At 48.2% G+C, this 14,641-nt stretch overlaps 1 protein-coding gene across 1 annotated transcript; it reads right to left on the reverse strand.

The window, feature by feature from the left end:
- Window positions 1-161: 161 nt before the first annotated feature.
- crlf3 (cytokine receptor-like factor 3) lies at window positions 162-13,825 on the reverse strand. Its single transcript, XM_064315201.1, has 9 exons — window positions 13,690-13,825; window positions 10,319-10,446; window positions 7,387-7,594; window positions 6,734-6,821; window positions 5,079-5,256; window positions 3,284-3,506; window positions 2,638-2,776; window positions 1,731-1,843; window positions 162-1,561 (listed from the first exon to the last, which is right to left on the reverse strand). The coding sequence occupies exons 2-9, from the start codon at window positions 10,433-10,435 to the stop codon at window positions 1,299-1,301; spliced, it is 1,329 nt and encodes a 442-aa protein (XP_064171271.1). The 5' UTR covers window positions 10,436-10,446; window positions 13,690-13,825; the 3' UTR covers window positions 162-1,298.
- Between the last annotated feature and the right edge of the window lie 816 nt (window positions 13,826-14,641).

Raw genomic sequence — 14,641 nt, forward strand, 5'->3', positions numbered from 1 at the left:
GTGCTGCCGGGCGATTCTCCGCAGTCCGTTTCAGTACCGTGGCGCTATTGGTCGAAAAATGCTGCCAAGGAGCCTGAGCCCGATCTGGCTGCTGGGAGGCCTGGGCGTCCATTTTGTTTTATGATTGGGCCAAAAAGCCTCGAACTGTTTTAGTCAATGACTTTCTTTTTTTTTGTTTGTTTGTCTGCTTAGGCTGTTTAATCATTCATAAGTTCTGCTTGATTTTTTTTTCCATAGCCAATTCAACAATCCCCCCCCCTCCCCATTCAAGCTTTGATGGTAGAATAAAACTCATCTCAGAAGAAGTACACCCTGTTCACAGCATTTAACTAGAGTAAGTATGTACACTGTGGCAACGATTTTAAAGACGTGGTTGAAACCTACTAAACCGCACCAGGTTAAATTGGATATATGTACACCTGTTCTTGGCAGTTGATCGTGAAGCTCATGAGGAAATGTTTTAACAAGGAGCAGTGCAGTAGCATCAGAACGATTTCAAATACCGAACCCTTTTAGACACCAGTAACGTCCTGCAAATTACCAACCGTCTTAAGACATTTACCCAAATGAGAAATAAAAACATTGTACACTTTCGTCAGTACCGAGTTTCACCGAAATTCCTCAGGGATCTAAAGGAGTATTTTCAGAACTTGAGGTTCATCTTAGGGACCCAGTTCTGTGATGGTACTTTGCCATTCAGTGTCTGAATTGGGAGGGGAGTTAAAACATTTGTAAATACTGTTAAGATTGTCTCAGCAAGAGATTGCAAAAAAGTAAACAACAAACTACTACTATTTTTGTAAAAAAAAATTTTTAAAAAGGAACACAAAAAAACAACTCTTCCCCCCCCCCCCCCAAAAAAAGAGTAAACCAGATAAAAATAGCAGTACTGCAAACCCTTACTCACCCGTCCTGATTGGAGGCTCCGAGCTAGTAACCTCTCTTGAGCCTCAGCCTGTTGCTATGGAAATGTGGCTCTGGGCGTTCTCAGGTTCATAATCCACCCCCACCCCCCACCCACCCCCACCCCAAAAAAAAAGCAAGATTGTTTGCAGGCGAGCAGGTGCTGTGCTAATAATGAGCTACTGGGCTCAGGTAAACAGCCTGCTGACCAAGCATCAACGTTCTTCTGCGGAGTTAAATCTGTAAACGTAGCGGCTCGTCGCTGTTCGCCCCGACGCTTGGGGGAAATTAAAAGCACGTTGTTCTTGACGCTTTGTGATCTTCCTCTTCCTGCCCGTCCCGTCCCGTTGTGTCGAGTCGAGCGACGCTGGAGATTCGGGGCGGGAGGGGGGGAATCAGAACACCAGAACCTTCCAGTTGGGGTAGGTGAAGGAGCAGCCGAAGAACAGGCAGTCCACACTCTGATCCAGCAGCCAATCAAACACCACCTCCCGGTTCCCTGAGCCAATGGTCACCCTCAGCTTGAAGTTGCCCCCGTCGCCGAGGTTGTTGCTGACAGGGAAGAGGTTGACCACTTCCATGTCAAAGGTCACAGTGGAGCCGGTGGTGATGGCCGGTAGCTGGTTGGTCATCTCTTTCCCATTCACAAACACAGCACCTGGAGACATGGTCAGGGAGTGGGTAAAAGGATGGTTAAAAACACAGATGTATGCTTTTTTATTTTTTAAAATTTGTGTTAATGTGAACTGTGGATACATATGAACTGTAATAGTAATGAACTGTAACAGCGCGCACAGCCATTTCGGGAGTGCAGGTTGTTAGCTCACCGTTGGTGGAGATGCAGACGGCCTTGTCCCGCTGCAGAGACTCCGCCCCGCTCTGGTTGTCCACACACACCCCAACGCTGTCCCACCTGTCCCCCTGACCGGCTGCAGTGAACCTGAAACCCGCAGACACAACGTCCTCCGCGTTAGCGCTTGGAATGCATAGATATGTACGCTACGTTCATTAGTACATTTACACACTCGGTCAGTTAAGCAGGCCGCACTCCCATTACACTTGTGTTTCATTTTAGACCAGGGATACTCAAATTTGGCCCTTTGAATCCAAAAATGGCCCTGGTTTTCTCTTCTCCCAGGTAATTACTGCCTGAACAATTAGTGCTGCTGACAGGTCCGACTGTCCTCACAGACAGTAGCAGAAAGTTGGTGTAGCAGGTAAGGAGGGGGCGGGGTCATAGACAAAGGCAGATGCTGGAAGTGGGTGGAGCTGGTAAGGAGAGGGGGCGGGGTCTGAGAAGGACAGGCAGAAGCTGGAAGTGGGGCTGGTAAGGAGAGGCGTGGGTCAGAGAAAGACAGGCAGATTCTGGAAGTGGGTGGAGCTGGTAAGGAGAGGGGGCGGGGTCTGAGAAGGACAGGCAGATGCTGGAAGTGGGTGGAGCTGGTAAGGAGAGGGGGCAGGGTCTGAGAAGGACAGGCAGATGCTGGAAGTGGGTGGAGCTGGTAAGGAGAGGGGGCGGGGTCACAGAAAGACAGGCACAAGCTGGAAGAGGGTGGCGCTGGTAAGGAGAGGCGGTGGGGTCTGAGAAGGACAGGCACAAGCTGGAAGTGGGTGGAGCTGGTAAGGAGAGGGGGCGGGGGCAGAGAAAGACAGGCACAAGCTGGAAGTGGGTGGAGCTGGTAAGGAAAGGGGGCGGGTCTGGAAAGGCAGGCACAAGCTGGAAGAGGGACTCACTTGAACGTGAGGGTCTGCCCGCAGAAGTAGGTGGCGGAGTTGGAGTACAGGACGCCAGCGTTGGAAGGGGAGGAGTCACTGCGCATAGCGATGTTCCTCCGGCTGCTCAGGATGTAGCCGTCAGTGCCAGGACACCACTCTGAGGAGAGAGCGAGAGAGAGAGAGAGGCACAGGTAAGTACAGGTAAACGCACAGCGAGGTCTTCAAATAGTGTGAGTATATACGATTGTACAAGTCCCTATTATGTGTACCTGCTAGTGGGAAATACCACTGTGGTCATACAAACTGAACTTGTAAAAAAAACACTTAGTATTGTCACTTGGTAATTTGATTGGCTGTTACTAGTCTGTGATTGACAGCACACAGCACCTTCACTTGACATAGGGTTCATGAAACTTCACACCATCCGACCAATTATCCTGCAACACCAGGCTTGATGCCAACTCGTTTTTAAATTCGGTTAGTTCGAGAAATGCATCGAAGTTTAATTCGTCAATGGGAAAAATGTTCATAAATGCTCCATGGAACTTTTTTTCAATGAAAATAACTCTTTTTTTTTATTGGCTGTTTTTTTTCCCAGGTTTCAGAAAGTGCAGGAAGTGTTTTAAAGGCCCGGGGCCCAGATTAGGGCGGGCGGAGGGGGTACCGTGGGGAGCTAGCGTGGTGTAGCCGGTTTGCGGGACGCTCCAGGGGCTCCACTCGGTGCGCCCCTCGCCCCTGGCGCACACGCGGAACTGGTGGTCGGTGTGGGGGTCCAGGTGCAGCACCAGGTAATCCGTTTCCTTGCCGATGTAGGCGTCCTCGTACTGGGAGGAGGGGCTGCGGCGGAACTGCAGCCGGTAGTCCTGCACCGCGAAATCATCGTCCACCTACAGAGGGCGAGAGAGAGCTCACACTGTTACACACACACACACACACAGCTAGTACAGTAATCCTGCACCGCGAAATCATCGTCCACCTACAGAGGGCGAGAGAGAGCTCGCACTGTTACACACACACACACACACACACTCCTAGTACAGTAATACTGCGCTGTGAAGTCATCGTCCACCTACAGAGGGCGAGAGAGACCTCACACTGTTACACACACACACTCCTAGTACAGTAATACTGCGCTGTGAAGTCATCGACCACCTACAGAGAGTGACCTCACACTGTTATAAAAACACACACACACACAGCTAGTACAGTAATCCTGCACTGTGAAGTCATCGTCCACTTACAGAGAGAGGGACCTCACTGTTAGACACACACATACACACACAGTAGTCCTGCACAGAAGCAGCGAGCGCTGGCACAGTTTGGTTGATCAGCTGTTATTGGACACGCGGTCTGAACCGGTTCCGTTGCAGCCACGAGTAAACTGCAGCTGCTCATTGGACCACTAGGGGTGCTATTGCACAACGATGCAGGTATAACCCCATCAACCGAAACCCTTGGTCATTATTAGTAGGACTTTTAATAACAATAAAAATTCTCATTTCAAGAATCAGTATTATTGAGGATAGTAGTACAAATTACAGTTTTTATTAATTCCTGTGCTTTTCCTGGATCTTCTTCCAGGGGGTGCAATTCAGAGATTCAGCCTCTCAGCGCAGACTTCACTCAGCAGACCCACCCTTCCCTCCTCCGCCGGTACAGTACATCTCCTCTCCGCGCGGAACTGGGTGCTCCTGTTTTTCACGTTTCTTCCCTGCTTTGGTGCTTCCTCGGGGGAGAGCGCTAGCTGGATTTCTCAGGCCTGTTCAGACCTCAGCTGTGTGCCTGTGCTGTGATTTTGGATCCTGGCAAAGTTTAACTCTTTAACTCTGGCTCACAAAAGGAATGCAAGTATTACTGTGTGATTGTGCTACCCACTGGCTAGCTAATCAATCGCCAGATGTAATCTGCTCATCAAACTGTGTTTGTGAACGCTTTACTTACTAATTCAGCTTGTGTGCGTGAACATTTAATTGAGGGCAGATGTTGACTGAAGGTAGGTCGGGGTCAGGGGTGACCCGTATTCCTGTGGGAATCGGGGGAGGAGGCCGTTGATTTCGAGGGCTGAGTCACCGTCAGTGTCCTGGACGACACTGCATTCCACGAACACAGTTGTCAGCTCATCTTTTTAGCTACACAACAGTGTCTGCATTAGTGGGGGTTTGAGAATGGGGGCAGGGGACTACCAATAACCAATAACCAGTCTGAAGATGTCGAAAAGTGTTGCCATGGATGCGGTTGAGAGTTAGAGTGTTGCCATGGGCACAGTTAGGAGTCAGAGCTTTGCCATGGGCGCAGTTGGGAGGAAGAGTGTTGCCATGGATGCGGTTTGGAGGCAGAGTGTTGCCATGGCTACAGTTAGTAGTCAAGAGTGTTGCCATGGATGTGGTTGGAAGGCAGAGCGGTGCCATGGATGCGGTTGGGAGGCAGAGCGTTGCCATGGATGCGGTTGGGAGGCTCACCTTGCACCAGCGCACCAGCATGCTGCCGGGACGCTCCACCAGCTCCTCGATCTGCACGGGAGGGTGGGAGGCGACACTGCCGTGCCTCGCCACGCGCTCCCGCACCGTCTGCAGCAGCGAGTCGTCCAGCTGCGCAGACAGGCAGGGGACATCCACCAGGACCGGCACCTCGGGGAGACTGAGAGAGAGAGAGACAGAGCGAGAGAGAGAGAGAGGCAGAGAGAGAGAGAGAGAGAGAGAGAGAGAGACAGAGAGAGAGAGAGAGAGACAGACAGACAGACAGAGAGACATACACAGGATCAGTACAGAGGTTTAGAGCGCTTGTCACAGCCTGTTATAATGGCCTGACTTACCAAAAGGATTCCACCCAGCTCACAGTGCCCAGCGCACATGCTTCAACTCACAAGGCAGGACCAACATCTGGAGATCAACGAGGCCAACCACCAGTGGCCATTTACTCCTGCATAGTCACGTGCAATATGCCCAAAGCAGTGTGTGCAGAAATGATTGACATTTGCTGACAGGGGGCCAAACCCCCCGCAAAATCCAATTCATCTCCGGACTCCGGAGAGACTGTATTCCGTACTCCGCTCCGCTCCTTCTCTCTCTCTCTCTCTCTCTCTCTCTCGGTAATCGGACCTGTCGAGGCTAGAACTCAAACGCTGGCTGGGCCTTCCGCAAAATTCCGAACGCTTCTGCCAGATTCCACAGCCCGCAGCAACCAACCCCGCTGTCCCCTCCGCACACAGCCAGGAAGCAGGAAGCAGTGCCTCATTCCGTCACCTCTGACCTCCTCTGACAGAGTGTCAAACTGCTCTTAAGTCGGAGACTTTACTACCGAACACTCCGGTTGCCGTGGCGATACCGGAGCTGGGTCTGTCCGGGCCTGCGCCGTCTGCGGAACACGTGGTCCCCCGGGTTACGCTCGGCCGAGGGGCAGGCAGCGAACCCCAGACAGCACAAATTCCACGCGAGGCTCCGACTGAAAAGCTCAGCCACCGCACCCCCATTCTGCTTAAAACACCTGGGATGTGACCTAAGGTGTCTGTGAAAGAGTAGACTGCACATTTATAAAAATAAAAAAAATGCTTCGGTCTCCATTGCCGTATGGATATTGCAAACTCAACCTGCTTTACTATTTTTCCTTCTTTCATCTGTTCCAAGTCGCTTATTTCAATTTAATTGAAAGAGAAAAAAAAAATAAAAATTGCCTTTCAGGTTTGGGTCAGATTCTTTGCCTGCACTTAATCAGCTACTTGAACCACTTCCCTTGCACCCGTCATAAAGTTAGTAAAGGCTTAGTAAAGCCCGCAATGGGTGGACTATGGGCCAAGCCACAGTACCACTGTGATGTCACTCATTGACCCGTAAGAGCCAATCAAAAGACTTTTCTCTGCGCAGCATAGCACGATTGGTCCAAATCGTTAAGTCATGGATCTCCATCTAGTGTTGAGCCCTGGGCTTGTAACTCAAATGTTAAAAGCTAAAACCCAAGATGGGAGACTGTCGTTGTATCCTTGAAAAAAAATGTATTTAACCAAAATTGCTTCCTCTAAGTGTCCTGTTGTATGAAGTGACCTTTGAGCTTTGAGCTGTCGATCCCACCTAGCGGTTTCGCTAGCTTTTCTCTGTGTGCCCTTCAGCATGGAGCTCACCTGTCCAGCTGGATCTGCAGAGCCTTCTTGGTGAATCTGCCCAGCATGTCGTCCTCCCCCGCTATGCCACAGCGAATGGCAGCCTCGCCTGCGGGCATGGGGAGAAGCACCGCGCTCAGACACCCAGCAGCTCTCATATTAACACAGGCACAACGCGCTGAGGCAATTTACATGAACCACATCAGATTATCTAAAAACTGTCACAGGAGTGTGTAAAGTGGTCATAGTGGTATGTATAGTTATACGTGGTCATAGGGGTGTGTAAAGTGGTCATAGTGGTATGTATAGTTATACGTGGTCATAGGGGTGTGTAAAGTGGTCATAGTGGTATGTATAGTTATACGTGGCCACAGGGGTGTGTAAAGCAGTCGTAGGTGTATGTAAAGACGTCATAGCGATGTGTAAAACAGACATAGCGGTGTGTAAAATTGTCATAAGGGTGTCTAAAGTGGTCTTAGGGGTATGTATAGTTATACGTGGTCAAAGGGGTTTGTAAAGTGGTCATACGGGTGTGTAATGGTTATAAGTGGCCATAGGAGTGTGTCATAGATATAAGTGGTCTTAGGGGTGTGTAAAGTGTCTTAGGGGAATGTACAGTTATAAGCGGTCATAGGAGTGCGTAGAGCAGCCACGGAGCCCAACCCCGCGCTCACCTTCCTTCAGCAGCTCGTCGGCGGTGCTGACGCCCTGCTCGATGAGCTTCTGGCAGTCGTCGAGCGGCCGCACGCTGTCCTGCTCGATGGCGTCCACCTCCTGCAGCAGCGCCGCCAGCCGCTCGCCCAGCAGCCGCGTCACCATCGCCTGCAGGTCCTGGAAGTGCCGCTTCAGCGCCTCCCGCGTCTGGCTGGCGCTGCCGCGCACCTGCAGCCCGCCAGTGAGTGAGTACCGCCATCAGGCATGAGTAATCAACAGCCATCCATCAGGCATCAGTAGTCAACAGTCATAAGTAATCATCCATCACCCATCAGTAATCAGGCATCATCCATCATCAATAATCATCTGTCATCCATCATCTGTCATCAAGTCATCCATCAGTAATCAGGCATCAATAATCATCCATCATCAGGCATCAGTAATCATCCATCATCAGTAATTAATCATCAGTAATCAGGCATCAATAATCATCCATCATCAGGCATCAGTAATCATCCATCATCAGTAATTAATCATCAGTAATCAGGCATCAATAATCATCCATCATCAGGCATCAGTTATCATCCATTATCAGGAATCAGTCATTCATAATCATCAGTAATCATCCATTATCAGCGTTAGACTTTATGCGAAATACTTCAGCAGTGTAAATGTGTAAATAAATGTACATAAATATATATATAAACGTAACCCCCTCAGGGGAAAAAAACTGGGAGGGGGTTAAACAAATATATAAAAGTCGATGGAAAGTCTGATGAGTGAAATGGAGAAGGATGTGAAGGAGGAAGTGATGTCGAGACTGGTAGCGCTCTCTCTCTCTCTCTCTCTCTCACTATCTCTCCGAGCACTTGTGTAGCGCTGCTGCTGCTAACGGCTACGCTGGCAGGTACCGTTTTGAGGCAGAAACGCTCCTAGCTTGACAGGAAGCCGTGCGGTTTCCAGTAAGAGCACCCGCTACAGTTCCTCTTAAGAAGACAGCATTAATCATAACAAGACGTCCCCCCTCCCCGCCCTTCCCCCTCTCCAAAACCCTTTCTGAAACACCCCAAGCTGAGGGGAACGTGGTTGTTCTACCACTGAGAAACGAGGCCTGGTAGTAGTCTTATCGATCGATCAACCGCTCGATCTCATTTATTATTCATAACGAGAGGCCGCGCTTTATGAAGCAAATGATGGGTAGGAAAAGATTCATCTGCCCTTGAAAAGGCTGCAGCAACGGGGACGAGATAATCTTGACGGACTCGCTGCATATTAACATGTGGAGTACAGTGTCACAGTGTCGTTCTGCTTTAAGCCCAGGGCATGCTCCAAAACAGGAAGCAGACCTGGGTCAAATACGTATTTGTTTCGGATTCAAATACTTTTCTGTGCTCTGTTGATCTTGCCTGGTGTAACTGAGCCCGCCAACATGACCAGAAGGTGGGGTTTGCCCTATTTGAGGGTATTTCATTGGTTCCAATGCACCAGACAAGATAAGTAATTAAGCATAGAAAAGTATTTGAATCCAAAACGAGTACGTATTTGACCCAGGTCTGACAGGAAGCAGGTAAAGCCACTCCGTGCACTGAGCGGTAGACACTGTGTCCTAGGTAATCTGATAGCCAGCCAGCTAGCCCTGCAGGGAGCTGGCTGCAGCTAAAGCAGTCAAAAGGTGTAGTTACAAGTTCACGAGTTATGCTACATTAACTTTAAACTGAAGAGATCAGTTTTTTTTTTTGTAGCGCAGTGGTCGGTTGTGAGTTTGGAGTTTTGCGTCTAGTGTTCTTTCCAGCTCCCCCCCCCCCACCCCATACACAGAGACCAGGCCCCACCCCCCCTTTAGAACCACAAGTAATGAACTCAAACACAATCTGCAGGAGCGCCAAATAGATGGAGGGAATGAGGGGAGAGAGAGAGAGAGCTGAGAGCGTGAGAGCGTGAGAGAGAGAGAGAGAGAGACGGTTGAAAGGCGAGGGGAAGCGGAAGGGCCTGTGGCAGGAGCCGCTCACACTATCGTAGAGGATGCGCGGAGCCGATAAGCGGCAGAAGCAGACACGCGGGACAGGAGCGTAAACGGCCTCAGCGCTTCTGTATGCAAAGCCCCCCCCCTCCCCTCCCTCCCCCTCCCCCCGCACCCTGCTGCGGCCCTGAGGAGCGCCGCCCTCACAGACGTGTACCGCTAACGCTGTAGCGCTGCTCTCACCATCGCTGCGCTCTAGATATGACTGCACTCCTGATATGACTCCACCCTGAACTGCACACACTTAAGAACGTTGTGACCAGCGCTTCAATATCCCCTATCTGCCAGCTTCGCCGTGGCGAGCTGGAGAGTAGAGGGGAGGGGACGTCTGAGCAGGATGTTTAGACTAACCCCTTGCCTCAGGGGGGTCAGGGTTCATGCTGGGATGCAAGAGTCACGTCTTGCTTCACACCCCCCCCCCCCATCACCAAAATGATCTCAGGTTGCAGAGGTGTGATGTTACTCAGACAGTCTGGGAATGCCTGTGTGTGACCTGACTCATGTAGGGGGGGTGGAAGCTAGCCCCCATCTTCTCTCCGTCTGGTGTCCCTTAGCCGGGCAGGAAATAACAGCATTGTTTACGATGAGCGAGAGCGAAGGGGGAGGGAGACAGGAAGTCGGGGAGGATATCGAAGAGGCCTCCGAAAAAATTGTGCTAAAAAAAAAAACCCCCAAAAACTTCTGATTTCAGCCTACCTCTGCAAGGGTGCAGTGGCCTGGCTCCATGAACACAAGTCAGATTTGACTCTAATCTCACACAGCGATCTATGCTCCTTTAGAGGAACTAAAATCTGCACTGCTCTGATGCAGATTTGAAGGAGGAGGGGGGCTGGAGGCCAGCAGGCTTGGAGTATGCACAGGTGTGGAAGGTGTGCCGCACCTGTTTGGGTTTGGGTTTGGGTGTGGGCGGAGGTGGACAGAGAAGCCGGTACCTGTTTGCGGGCCTGGCTGAGTCCATGTAGCCGTTGCTGCAGTTCAGTCCTGTAGTTCTGTGCTGCCTCGATGCTCTCCTTCGCTTCCTGCAGCAAAGCCTCTGTCTCAATCGACATCCTCCAGGCTCCTAACAGCACAATCGAACAGACACAGGTCCCCACGTACAATTACACACTACAAACTCATATACAGGTCCCCATGTAAAATTACACACCACAAACTCCTATACAGGTCCCCATGTAAAATTACATACCGCAAAGTTCTATACAGGTCCCCACGTACAATTACACACCACAAACTCCTATACAGGTCCCCATGTAAATTTACACACCACAAACTCCTATACAGGTCCCCACGTACAAATACACACCACAAACTCTTATACAGGTCCCCACATACAATTACACATCATAAACTCATATACAGGCACCCAAGTACAAATACACACCACAAACCCCTATACTATGCACTAAATATGCAAAGGTACATACACACAGAAATATGGATTCCATTACCCCCCAATTCCCCCAACACACACATGCTAACAGGTAATATCTCCCCAGTGCATACGTGCATTCTAGACTTTTATGATTCAATATACAAAAACAAACAAGACAAAACTCCTTCCGTGCTACTTTACATACGCACAGAGGAAATATTTACAAAGCGTGTGCATGTATTCTCAACAAATCCCTTCAGTGCCGATGCCCACAGGACAGATGCCCATTGCATACACTCATTTCTTTCACAGTGTTCCACTTCCCAGCAGCATTAGTTACCCTCTCACACAAACAGTCCCATGCTGCTTTGCACGTTTTGACTGCTTACTTCAGAATATCTCCCATTGACAAAACGCACGGACAACCGAGGGCTGGAGACATATTTAACCGTTATTTTACCACAATATCTTTTTATTCCGGCTTTTCGGCTCTCAAGAAGGTTCCGGAAAGTGCCCAGGGCCTCGCTTCCGTCTCACAGGAGAGACGCCGTAAACTCTGTGCGGCATCGGTGATGTCATTTCAGCGATCGGAACTCTGGTAACAGCTCCCTGAGTAGCGTCAGCACCTTTACTGGCAGTTCTAGTCGCCTGACGTGCAATTCTGACACAACGCCAAAACCCAGCCAGCGTCTCGGCGCATCCATTATCGTTCAGACATCCACCCGCCGTCCATTATCGTTATGCGTTATCCATTGTCGTTTTTTCTGTTCGGCCAAAAAAAGTATTGCCAATACCACTGTGATGCTAGAAGGTGGAAGTACCGGCAAGAAAGTGCAAGACAGACCTAGGCCCAAAAGACGCCAAAACCACTTCCGTGAGCTGAGCAGAAAAACAAGCAGCCAAATGCCACCAACAGTTAAAACTATCATCCTCTCAGCATGCTGTGGTGTGTTTTACGAAATTCACTGAAAGGTTTTCAGAAGAGATTTTTTTTAAATTGCCCATTGCCATTTTTATGGTATTGTCAAAAAGCAACAGCACAGTCTGCTTCTGAATTGCTTCTCTCTGAGGAAATGTCAAAACTGTTTACATACAAATTCAGGGGAAAGAAAAAAGTGTTTTTATGATCATTAGCCCATTCTGAGACTAGAACGGGCCCCACATGACTCTTTGGATCAAACGTGGAAAACAACTGAGAAAAACAAGGGCCGTCCCTGACGGGGTCATGGGGAGCAGAAGGGGGGTGGACGCTTAGCTGTTTTTCTAAAAAAAAAAGTTATCTTTGTTTACTCCTTACCGTCTGACTACGGCACCTTCCCCTAAACACTTACACTGACCTCTACTCAGTCAGAACTCTTAAACCTGCCAGGCTATAATATACGAGAAGAGCATATTCACGTGCAATTATCGACCATTACGCCCGCGGCAGCGTTAATATACTTCAGTTTTCCCACAGTGAACCGCGCGTGATGGCGTGCTGCAGCACAATTTTCCGAGCGAAAGAGCACGTGATCGCGAATACGAGAGGCAGCGGGCGTCCTGCCAAAAGACACTTGGGAACTCAGCGCAACCTGCATTTCATCCTCGGTCCTCTTTGGGGGGTGCAGTGTCCCTGGGGGGCAAATCCCCAGCTCTGTTTAGCGCGCGGGATCTTTACGTGGTGTACTGCGACTACAGACTCACTGCCACAGCGCTTAAATATCCTTACTGCTGAATGTGGCAGTAGCATACAGAACGTGTTTCGTCGGTCCCTTCTGTTGCCCGTGGAGATGTGAATTCTATGTTTTGCCATTCTTTCTTACGAATGCATTTTGAAGAATCACATGAACAACATTCTTTCAAGGTTGCACTGTCCAAGCCCCATGGCAAAAACATGCGTTTTTCAAAATGCTGCTGAGGATGTAACAACATTTTGCAAATACTTCCACACTCAAAACAACTAAGCTGTTCTACATATTCCTAAATAGCGACCTTCGGGGAAAGCGTTCTCTTCTAGAGCAAAGTGCTTTTACTTTCATGACAACTGTCATGTAATATAATTAGCGAGCTACTGTGCGTAATGTATGTAGTTACATGCGAGCAGTGCAAATAGGTTTACATTATAACATTCTGAATATAGCTAAACAACTAAATCAGCATCTGGTACACATACTGACAGCTCTGGCGCGCATCCAGTTTGCGTAACCACGTTATCATCGACTGATGGATGTTTCCGATACAATTTAAACTTCAGACATGTTTCTTTCACCTAATTTTTACAGTACGAAAAAGGCGCTAATTTGCCATTCATTTACTGTACATCCGCCAGTTATTAAAAAAAATTACTGGCTGATAAAAAAATAGATAAAAATAGCAAACATCACATAGCACGCACAGTCAGAGTGGCCAGTAAACCTTGGTTAGTAGTACATAGTAAATAGCGCCCACCAGCTGTTATTTAACGTTACACCCATACTCCACGGAGCAGACAGCAACTGATGTAACAACAATAAGTAACATGTCCTTACTCGTTCAGTACGAACAAGCCAACTTCCGTAATAAAACCCTCCTCGCCAGCTCAAGTTCGCAATCTAGCTGGTTGACCATGTAGCAAACAATGATCATCCTCGTAAGACAGTGTCTGCAAACACAATATGTGACCATAACTACAGTAGTTCCCCAAATCGGATACCTACTCGAGTTTAAATGCAACAAAAAAGTTAACTGCACTCGGTAGACTGGACTTCCGATTGCGTTAGAAGCACTCCCTACTCCAGCAAGTAGCAAGCTTGCTAGCTCGATAGTCGTACAATGGTCTGTTCGTGTTAATGATTTAAATCAAGCAAAGTTATTCCATGATAATCGTATCGTTTATCTTCTTAAATATATGTATTAGACGAAAGTACCATTTATTGTGATTTACAACCCAGACGGTAATACAGTTATCCTTACCTGTCTCGAAGTCAGTCCAGGCTCATAGTATTTTCAAGACTTTCTCCGCTACAAATGCATTGAAATTTTTCATGAGCACAGATCTGTCACTCGTTCTATGCTTGTTGGTCCAATCCCGTGCCTGTCGTCTTGCCTGACAACCTATTTCAGCCAATCAAATGAGCCACTGAAAGATTAGGTTTACGCCCACCAATTCCGTTGTAGGCGCTAATCAAATTAGGCATCACCATTCATTTTTTTAATGTAGCTACCTAACTGTAGGCTATCCAACGTCAAAATTCAGGAGTTTTGCACGAAAAAGAACACAGAATAACAAGCAATTTTAAACTAGCTTTGATCTTAAATATAAAATGTATCTCATGAAATGTCAACAATTGTCTATTGGAACAGGAAGAAATGTCATATGAATTTACAGACCACGAACGAAAAATTAATAACCTTACATTTTTCTTTATTTTTTAAACGTGACAAATCCAGATCTAAAATTAAATGTATTTGTCTCAACGTTATTCAGTGTTCTCATTTCGTCCATTTTTGTATCCCCTGTAGGCTACTTGCGCTATCAAAGTGTATTATTTTGCATAATAATAATAATAATATAAACATTCAGCTGACGTTTTATAGCCTGCTCGAGATGACCTGCGTTTTCTATAGTGATGTGAAACAAACTGGAGTTGGTTCTAAGTCACTTGGGCTAATTCATGACGCAAGTTTTACTCCTGAATCCGAGTGAATGTTATTACGGTGTATGACGGTTTAAGAATGTGTTTTAATTTGACTGTCATTTTACTTGGTTCAGCAGAAATGATCTTCGAAAACTTTTTCGACACTGTGCAGTAACGCTCAATGTCCCGCAGGGGTCAGCCTCTGCTTAGTTTTGGCGCCTCTGAAAATCATACATTGTGTATGATGTATTTTTGTAGACGCATGATTTGCGTTATCAGTGGTTGTT

The sequence above is a fragment of the Anguilla rostrata genome, chromosome 17 (assembly GCF_018555375.3).
Source record: "Anguilla rostrata isolate EN2019 chromosome 17, ASM1855537v3, whole genome shotgun sequence".
NCBI lineage: Eukaryota > Metazoa > Chordata > Actinopteri > Anguilliformes > Anguillidae > Anguilla > Anguilla rostrata.